General features: G+C 43.4%; 1 protein-coding gene across 2 annotated transcripts; it reads right to left on the minus strand.

The window, feature by feature from the left end:
• Positions 1-1590: 1590 nt before the first annotated feature.
• LOC124279660 (arylsulfatase B-like) lies at positions 1591-8637 on the minus strand. Of its 2 annotated transcripts, none has more exons than XM_046715497.1 (7): positions 8573-8637; positions 5472-5569; positions 4318-4454; positions 4034-4101; positions 3497-3626; positions 3221-3363; positions 1591-2040 (listed from the first exon to the last, which is right to left on the minus strand). In XM_046715497.1, the coding sequence occupies exons 1-7, from the start codon at positions 8613-8615 to the stop codon at positions 1868-1870; spliced, it is 792 nt and encodes a 263-aa protein (XP_046571453.1). In that variant the 5' UTR covers positions 8616-8637; the 3' UTR covers positions 1591-1867. The 2 variants fall into 2 exon arrangements, with proteins under 2 accessions (XP_046571453.1, XP_046571454.1); XM_046715498.1 differs by having other exon boundaries at positions 1932-2040; positions 3221-3401.
• Between the last annotated feature and the right edge of the window lie 1759 nt (positions 8638-10396).

The following is a 10396-nucleotide window of genomic DNA, read 5'->3' on the forward strand; positions in this document are numbered from 1 at the left end:
CGTTGTCCCACTGTATGACTGCGTGTGTGTGTGTGTGTGAGAGAGAGAGAGAGAGAGAGAGAGAGAGAGAGAGAGAGTGTGTGTGTGTGTGTGTGTGTGTGTGTGACTACATGTCTGTATATTGTATGTAAGTGTATACTACTGGAATGATGGAGTCATCCGTCTTGTCACATGTCCGTGTGAATATTTAGGAATTAATTGATGAGCATGGATACACTGTTACAAATTAAAAGACAGCGGATTTAACGAGGGTGCTGGTGTTTATTTATGAAACGTTCAATACATATACAATACTTGTCACTGAATAACATCAGTCACAAACGTAACCGTTAAAACTTTTGTATCTTAGAACAGTATATTTCATAAGACTGAACGAAAATATCAAGGACAGGAAACTAAATGAACAATGCAGGTGTTGCAAGTTGAAACAATCATGGCGACAACATGGCTATAAACGATCACACCCCAAGGTTAAACTGAAGAAACCGATCAACAATTAGGGGAGCAGTCTCATGCCCATGGAGATTCCTCCTTAGCGTGGTCGGGTTTCTTAAAAGCAAACTCTTAAATTATTTGTCGCTCAATCACACACTCGCTCAATCATTGTACATTAATCCTAATCCAGACTACACCATCAGGTGAGATAAGCATAGTGATGTCAGATAACGGTAACACTATACGTCACCAGGAACAGGTAAGACCAATCTGGGGCGATCGGGGTTCAGCAGGGGCTAGCGTTAGTCAAAAGTGGTATCAGAGCTATCGAGGTCATCATGGACTAGTAAGGGACATCAAAGGTCCACCATGGGATAATAAGGGACACCAAGGCCGACCATGGACAAGTATGGGTCATCAAGGGTCCACCATGGGATAGTAAGGGACATCAAGGCCCACCATGGACCAGTACGTGACATCAAGGCCCACCATGGACAAGTATGGGACATCAAGGGTCCACTATGGGATAGTAAGGGACATCAAGGCCCATCATGGACCAGTACGGGACATCAAGGCCCACCATGGACAAGTAAGGGACATCAATGGCCACCATGGGATAATAAGGGACACCAAGGCCCACTTTGAACCAGTACGGGACATCAAGGCCCACCATGGACCAGTACGGGACATCAAGGCCCACCATGGACAAGTAAGGGACATCAATGGCCACCATGGGATAATAAGGGACACCAAGGGTCTACTATGGGATAGTAATGGACATCAAGGCCCATCATGGACAAGTAAGAGACATCAAGGCCCACCATGGACAAGTTCGGGACTTCAAGGCCCACCATGGACCAGTAAGGGACATCAAGGCCCACCATGGACAAGTTCGGGGCATCAATAGCCACCATGGGATAAAAAGGGACACCAAGGCCCACTTTGAACCAGTACGGGACATCAAGGCCCACCATGGACCAGTACGGGACATCAAGGCCCACCATGGACAAGTAAGGGACATCAATGGCCACCATGGGATAATAAGGGACACCAAGGCCCACCATGGACCAGTACGGGACATCAAGGCCCACCATGGACAAGTAAGGGACATCAATGGCCACCATGGGATAATAAGGGACACCAAGGCCCACTTTGAACCAGTACGGGACACCAAGGGGCCACCACTGACCACTAAGGGATATTAGGGGTCATTATGGGCTAGAAAGGAATATCAGGGGCTATGATGTGCTTGTGACGGCCATTAGGGGCTAGTAATCGACATTAGGGGCCACCATGGGCTAGCGAGCGGCGCCAGCGGCTATTATGGGATAGTTAAGGGCATCAGGGGGCTCTAAGGGGACAGCGAGATCAAGACATCAATACGCTACGAGACATCGGAAGACACCAGCACATTTAAGGGGAAACGAGGCTCTCAGCACCAGCCTGGAGACCACACACCGCCATGTAGAGATGGCACAGCCAGTAATGAGCATTGTCTCTTTTGTGCAGGTACCATCATTTTACGGTACTGGTTGATCTTCAGTTTCATCTTAGCGACCATCTCGGGTTCCTGCAGTGCTATGTTCCTACTCTCTGTCGGGTCATCTGAAATAACAGCAAGATTAAGGAGAGGGGATTATGAGATAATCCATTTGTATTTGTTATGGCGATGTATTCGGCAAGCATCAGGTTTCAGACTTGACAGAAATGTGACATCACGGAAAGGTACGGAGATGTATGTCCACAACAAACACTACTGACAACATGTTCAATAAACACGTACTTTCTAACACCAAAATATAATGCTTGTCTGGAGTTGTTTCCAAGAGGCAAAGTGTGCAGGGCACTGTCTACATGTATAGTTCTTACTCATGGGTCAAATGCTCTCTTCCCTTCAAGAGGATGCTTAAGCCAGCGAATCACAAGATTCTGCAGCTGTTCTGTGTTTAAACGGACCTACATGGCATGTCAAACAACTGATCTTTGTTTTGAAATGCCTCTTACCTCTCACGTGTTAAGCCTTCTTACCCATCAGGTAATACAGCTGCCCTGTGTTAAGACTTCTCACCTTTCAGGTAACACAGCTGCTCTGTGTTAAGCCTTCTTACCCCTCAGGCAATACAGCTGCCCTGTGTTAAGCCTTCCTACCTCTCAGGTAATACAGCTGCTCTGTGTTAAGCCTTCTCACCTTTCAGGTAATACAGCTGCTCTGTGTTAAGCCTTCTCACCTTTCAGGTTACACAGCTGCTCTGTGTTAAGACTTCTTATCCCTCAGGCAATACAGCTGCCCTGTGTTAAGCCTTCTTACATCTCAAGTAATACAGCTGCCCTGTGTTAAGACTTCTCACCTTTCAGGTAATACAGCTGCCCTGTGTTAAGCCTTCTCACCTTTCAGGTAATACAGCTGCCCTGTGTTAAGCCTTCTCACCTTTCAAGTAATACAGCTGCCCTGTGTTAAGCCTTCTCACCTTTCAGGTAATACAGCTGCCCTGTGTTAAGACTTCTCACCTTTCAGGTTATACAGCTGCTCTGTGTTAAGCCTTCTCACCTTTCAGGTTACACAGCTGCTCTGTGTTAAGACTTCTTATCCCTCAGGCAATACAGCTGCCCTGTGTTAAGCCTCCCTACCTCTCAGGTAATACAGCTGCTCTGTGTTAAGCCTTCTCACCATCAGGTAACACAGCTGCTCTTTTAAGCCTCCTTACATCTCCGGTAACACAGCTCTTCTGGGGTAAGCCTTTATACCTCTCAGGTCATACAGCTACTCTATATTAGGTCTTCTTACCTCTCAGGTTATACAGCTGCTCTGGAAGGTCTCCGACAACGTAGCTCCCGACATGCAGTGGTTCATCCTCTGTGGTATTTTGAGGTCTGTACCAGTCGTTATAGGACCCTGTATAGCCGAGGATGAGTTTGTAGTCGCCATCTCTAAAACAACATATACTTGTCTATTGTAGTCGCCATCTCTAAAACAACAACACACACACCCACCACCACCAACACACCCATCACACATGCACACCCTCCACACACACACACACAGCCCTCCCACCCCCCTCACCTTATCGCGGCGGTACCAGCGTTGAAGAAATCGGCATGAACATCGTCCAGATTGTAGACAAACTCTGTTCTCAGGGAAGGCGACCCTGTCCGAATGTTCTCCCAGAGATTTATCCCGTCTATGTCAGCTTCTGGAACAATACCACATTAATATTGTCATGGTGACCTATAAAAGTTGTGCAACCAAATCAGAAACATAGACTTTGTGTCCAATCCTTGGAATAGTACTGAACACACATTTTGAACAAACTCTTTGGGAATATTCTGTGAAAGTGTTCTTGCAGTTTCGAGTCCCAATGGTGTCAGGACCCTTCAACAATATTGAAACAACACCATTTTGTTTTCATTTCGTTGAAATGACAAAAGGAAATCCAGAAGCGATACATGCATATCTTCTGAAATCAGTGTGTACAATGTGTGAGATTGTCATACCCAGCCAAATATCTGCCATGGTCACTTTCCAACGAAGCATTAGATAGCATCATGTTCAAGAAGGTCATGTTGAGTGTGTCTGTTGTATAAACTCAGTCTGTCTCACCTGGCGTTCCTCTCCCTCCCGTCGCCGCCCCCAGCAGGGTCGGCCGCCAGTCCACGACGTGTACCAACCTACAACAGAGACGACTTCATGACAACTTTTCACAGCTCCTATATCATACGACTGACGTGAGTCTATCTGAAAGCATGTGCACCAGCCTACAACAAAGACCTCTTCAGTAACGACATCAGCAATAACGACCATCCCACTTCACCACAACAACTGACCCGTCACAGCTGACAACCACACCAACTGACCCGTCACAGCTGACAACCACACCAACTGACCCGTCATACGTGACCCCCGTCCTCTGCAGCCCCACACCGTGCAGGAAACTGACCGATCTGTGACCACCCTCCCAGATTGAAAGCTTGCCTCCCCTTAGAGGGAAGCTGTTGCCATGGAAGGGCATGTCGGGTCCATTCTGTAAAGACAAATGATAAAAGTAAATGTGATAATTTTGTACCTTTAAACCACTTATTAAATCACAGACCCGTGAAGATCCATGTTATAACTGGTCTTCAGTAGCCCATGCTCATCTCCTCAAGAGAAGATTCGCGTATATGGCGGCGGTCTGTAAATCATCGAGTCTGGGCCAGACAATCCAGTGAGCAACCGCATCAGCATCGATCTGCGCAATTGGGAACCGATGACATGTGTCAACCAAATCAGCAAGCCCGACCACGACAAGCATGGGTTACTGAAGATCAAATCTAACCCGGATCTTCAGCGGTCTGTCTAATTTGAAAAGGTGGAATAAATAAAGTTTTAAAATATAGAATTTGACGGGGTTTTATTTTAACAATAGTTATAAAACTAGACATAATTTTTGCCTAGAGATAATGGACACTTAAGACGTTACTTTCAACGGTATAAGGGAGACAACTCCATAAGCATTGTTACCAGTGTGACAGGACCGCCCCCGTGGTGTAGTGGTTAGAGCGTCCGTCCGGAGAGCGGCAAGGTCGCGGGTTCGATCCCCGACCGCGTCATACCAAAAGACGTTAAAATATGGTACTTGTTGGCCCCTGCCTGGCGCTCGGCATTAATTGGTAATTGCGGCAATGTATCTCAGTGGGCTAGCACTATAAAACCAGCTTCACTCTGGGCTAGTACAAGCAGCCGCACATACACATACACACGCATGCACGTCGTCATATGAGCGAAATATTCCCAAGCACGACGTAAAACCCCAATGTCACCTCACCTCACCAGTGTGACAGAAGTTACCAACCAGAGTGACTTCCCTTGGGGGACCCTGCATGTAACCCCTCGGAATAAACAAGTCTGACATCACGTCACTGTACGTTGTTGTGTCACTGACTATGGTCGGTTATGGTGAAGAGTGAAGACACTAAACTATGTCCATATGACAACACGATACGACCAGTGGACGTCAGACCAACATTGCAACGTCACTCTTACGACATCTTCTACTTACGTCAGATAAGAACAGTATGAGGGTGTTGTCCATCATGCCGCGGTTCGTCAACGCCGCGGTGACGTTGCCAACGCTTTCATCCAGAGCAGACACCATGCCTACGAAAGGGACATAGATTATATTGGTTATGATATACTACATATATGTTTTGGCGGGATAGATAGAATCACTATTAGTATATATTATCGTCACGTCCGGTAACCTGCAATCGTGGCGAGGTAAAAGATCACTTTTATTATGTGTTCTTTGCTTCTCCGTGTCAATCTCGATTCAAGCAAATGATACAATGACTGACAGTCCGTAGAGAACAGAAACCTGACACATGATGGAAAACAAACGATAATGAACAGATTTTTGTTACATGATGGATAACAATCGATAATGAACAGATACTTGTTACATGGTGGATAACAATCGATAATTATACTTGTCACATGATGGATACCAATCGATAATAAAATGATACTTGTTACATGATGGATAACAATCGACAATGAAACTTGTCACATGGTGGATAACAATCGACAATGAAACTTGTCACATGGTGGATAACAATCGATAATGATACTTGTCACATGGTGGATAACAATCGATAATAAACAGATACTTGTTACATGGTGGATACCAATCGATAATGATACTTGTCACATGATGGATAACAATCGATAATGATACTTGTCACATGGTGGATAACAATCGATAATGAACAGATACTTGTTACATGGTGGATAACAATCGATAATGAACAGATACTTGTTACATGGTGGATACCAATCGATAATGATACTTGTCACATGATGGATAACAATCGATAATGATACTTGTCACATGATGGATAACAATCGATAATGAAAGATACTTGTTACATGGTGGATAACAATCGATAATTATACTTGTCACATGATGGATAACAATCGATAATGATATTTGTCACATGGTGGATAACAATCGATAATGAACAGATACTTGTTACATGGTGGATAACAATCGATAATGATACTTGTCACATGATGGATAACAATCGATAATGAAAGATACTTGTTACATGGTGGATAACAATCGATAATTATACTTGTTACATGATGGATACCAATCGATAATGATACTTGTCACATGATGGATAACAATCGATAATGATATAGAACAAACTTTATGGATAACAACTTCTAGTTATTCGTGAGTGCGACGTTTCAATACAGATTCTTGTACCGTTGTCAAGCATAATGGAACATGAAGAAGGGGGAAGTGTATATATACTGGATGTAACACGGTAACAAAGAAAACAACATAATTAACATGATTGGCGAGGCAGAAAGCTGATGAAGCCAGAGAGTAGACAAAGGACAGGCGTGGAAGCCAATGATGTACAAATAATAATGAGATGTTTATACAGCAGAGTTTATACAGTAGATTGGGCTTGGTGGATGAGAGCATCATAAGCGGATGGAATGAAGTATCCTTGGTCTCGGTTGATGGTCGGCTTTTGGCGTTTGATGTGGATGGCTTCGGTGAGCTTGCGTTTAGTGAAGTCTGTTTGTTTGTTAGAGAGAATGGTGATGTCAGACCACTCTATTTGATGATTGGGGCTTGCTTTGATGTGGTCGGAAATGGCTGATTTGCTGTCGGAATTGGTAACAGAGGTCTGATGTTCTTTCACTCGGGTGTTGATGGGTCGGGAAGTTTCGTCTATGTAGCTCTGCCCACAGTCACAGTTTATTTTGTAGATGACACATTTTGGGTTGTTGTTCTTTACGGTGGCGGGTTTTCTTCCATTGGCATGGAGAATGTTTTTAAGGTTGGAGGACGCGGAGAAGGTTACCGATGACGTCGTAACATCGTCTGTACATGGAATGAATTAGCCGGTTGATGAAGGCCACCGGCACTTATCTGCGAAATGCCTGATCGAGTCCAGCCGCAGTTGGCAGCCTTGGTTGGAGGTCATTCAGATTTCCTTGAATATGGTCCCAAAGGTGTTCTATTGAACTTAAATCTGGACTGAGTGCAGGCCATTGTATGGTTTAGATGCCATGTTGTCTTAGGAAGTCCAGTGTTGCTCTGGCACTGTGGGCACTAGCATTGTCTTGCTGGAAGATGTGATTTCTGTGACGTCCAAAATATGGTACAACGTGGGATCTGAAGACTTGGTCAATATAGCGAGTAGCTGTCTCGTCATTTCCACGTCCTGGACCGAGATTCTGGAACACCAAAGGGGCGAACTCTCTGGTTCAGACCGATTGCACCTCACACAATGATGTTTGGACCACCCCACGGGTCTCTTTCAACAAAACATGCATTGGAAAACCGTTGCCCACCCCATACTCTCACTCTGCCATCGGCTGTCGAAACACAATATCGGCTTCCATCACAAAAAAGCACTGTTCTCCACTGTCGATAACGCCAATTGCGATGCTGAGTTGCTATTTGCAGTCGGTTTTGAAGGTGAGGACAGGACCACGGTATGGTCTGTGACAGTAGAGGTTTCCTTCGCGCAAACGTCGACGCACTGTATCGGCACAAATGGGTCTGTTGTGAGTCGCTATGGTCTGGCTTGTTGTTTCCGTCGCTCTGGTGAAGCGATCCTGCAGATCCTGACAATCTGTTGGTCTTGACGTTATGATGTTACTGCAGGTGATCGATGCTGTTAGTGGCCTGATACAACTGTTGCAGACGGTAGATTGTCCTTACATTAACGTAAAAATTATCGGCTACCCTCCGTGCAGCCTGGTCAACTTGCAATCGTCCCAAGGCTTGATTCCTCTGATCTCTCGTAAGTCGTGGTATGGCGAATGTGTCAACATAAGAAAGATTTCAGGCGAGTTTTGGACTTGCTTTCGTTGGTAGGTTTGTCACGATATGCACGCACTTATCATTTTCACGAATGTTATACGGAACCTTTTACCACATCTGCCTTTTCAGGTGTGTTTGGTCGATATGCTTTTTCATCAGAAAACACACTGATGTTGGTAATAACTGTCATTTTGTATTGAAAAACATGTTAACCATACGGTACAATTATAATAAAAACAGCAACTTGTAAGAACAAAATTTTGCAGTTGGTTTTGAAAAATGACGTTTCTTTTGTGGTTCAGTATATGTCCTACCACAATAAGTCTTTCGTCCCTCGTTCATTACATCCGGGTACATCTTCGAGTACTTCTCGGGCACCTGGAAACAGTGAGAGAGTGACGTTGGTTGTTTCAGTTATATTCAGTGATGTTTAGCAGTAAAGCCTGAAATAATGCAGATATTAAATATTTAGCACTTTGGTGAAACCCATGACCATACTGACATGTTGCTGAAAAACTAACAATATGAGATAGATAAGACTTTATCAACTCAAGGACCATTTTTGTTGCTGGTGGAGTAGCCTAGCCGTTAAAGTGTCTCTCATCACGCGAAAGACCCACATGGGTACGATATATGCAGTCCATGTAATGTGTCCCATGTCGTGATGTTGCTGGAGTATAGTTAAGTTAAAAGCGGCGTAAAACCATACTCACTCACTCACTCACTAAGAATGATAATGATTATAATCAGGAAGGGTCCACAATCAGCAGTTTCAGGCAGATCCATGGAACCGGAAGAGTCAACGTGTCTTCCTGGCTCCATACACTCACAATAAACAGTCACTCACTCACTCACTCATCCAGTCAGTCACAATCAAGTTTCAGATGCACAGGAAAAAGTATATTTGTGTCGAAGTGTATATATTGTACTCAGTGCTCACACTTTGCTAAGGATCACAAAAATTCCCAACTTTACTTAAACATAGATTTATATAATTTGAAATTGTATCCATTTAAAACTGGATAAATAATAATATGGTTACCTTTCTTTAGGCAAACAGACACTTTAATCTAACCTTATGCACTTGATACATGAGTAACCATAAAATGGTTTTCATGGCACCAATCAACCATTTTGCAAATCATGGCACGAGTTATTGACAAGTACACTACACCTGTCAATAGCAGGTATGGGATCCACAAGATGCAATGACATACCGAAACCTAGGATCCATGCTCAGATATTTAAACCAAACTAGATTTTAACATGTGTAAGAATCAGGTATATGTACAAAACAGATTATTAAGTTTTCATACTTGCATTCCCGTCTTGAATGGGTATCTGCCAGTCATCAGAGCTGATCTTGTTCTGGAAACAGAGCGTACCTTGTAAAAACCATCATCCCCAGTAGACCAAGACTTCGAGATGAGGTTATTCCTAAACATATCTTCATCGTGTAGACGGAATTGGACAATGAACTGTGACATTTTTCAGAATACGAAAACGGGTTTGCCTTTTTTATTTATCCTCGGGGTCAGTGTTCCCTTAAAATAGAAGCGTTATAGATGAATAATGAAGAAGACGTTGTGTCCTCCTCAAACTAATTCATTTTCAAATGAAAAAAGTTCAATACTGAGTCGGTTTTCATTTGGTTCTTCACAATTAAGACTTAGGTTCCATTCCAAGGTGGGTAAAAGCCCAATGCTCAGTTCATTCTGGTTTCTCACCATCGCGTTTCCACTTGAATAACATTGTAATGGCCAAAGTTGTTTTATTTTATCATTGGTAAATTTTATTTTCTGTTTTAATTTTAGTTTTGTTTTCTCAAAATTTTTACTTTGGTAAAATATTAATTTGCCAAAATTTTGTTTTCCACTTCTGGGTTTGAACTCACATCTCTCTGTTTCTACTCAGTTTCTGTTAGACTTTATATCAAGGGGCTAGTAACTCTATAACCAGGGGTGGGTTACTCTAGTTTAGACTGGTTTGGGACCATGTGCTTGCCTGAGTATGCAGCACACTTAGATGAGAAGCCAAGGACTACATTACCCAAAAAATAATGGTAGGAAATCAATTTCATATACTTAGTAAATGTCTTTATCTTTCTTTAAGTGTTATAAAGTAATTTTTTAGAATTT

Source organism: Haliotis rubra, unplaced genomic scaffold (genome assembly GCF_003918875.1).
Source record: "Haliotis rubra isolate DU_JTF1 unplaced genomic scaffold, ASM391887v1 Scf254, whole genome shotgun sequence".
NCBI classification, from domain to species: domain Eukaryota; kingdom Metazoa; phylum Mollusca; class Gastropoda; order Lepetellida; family Haliotidae; genus Haliotis; species Haliotis rubra.

Excerpts from the sequence above, each read along its gene's own strand:
- LOC124279660 (XM_046715497.1), bottom strand. The coding sequence starts at position 8,615 with ATGTACCCGGATGTAATGAACGAGGGACGAAAGACTTATTGTG. Across the intron at positions 5,570-8,572 it reads GGGACGAAAGACTTATTGTG|GCATGGTGTCTGCTCTGGAT; the intron begins GTAGGACATATA and ends TCCCTTTCGTAG. Across the intron at positions 3,627-4,033 it reads GGGAGGGAGAGGAACGCCAG|AAGCTGACATAGACGGGATA; the intron begins GTGAGACAGACT and ends GTATTGTTCCAG.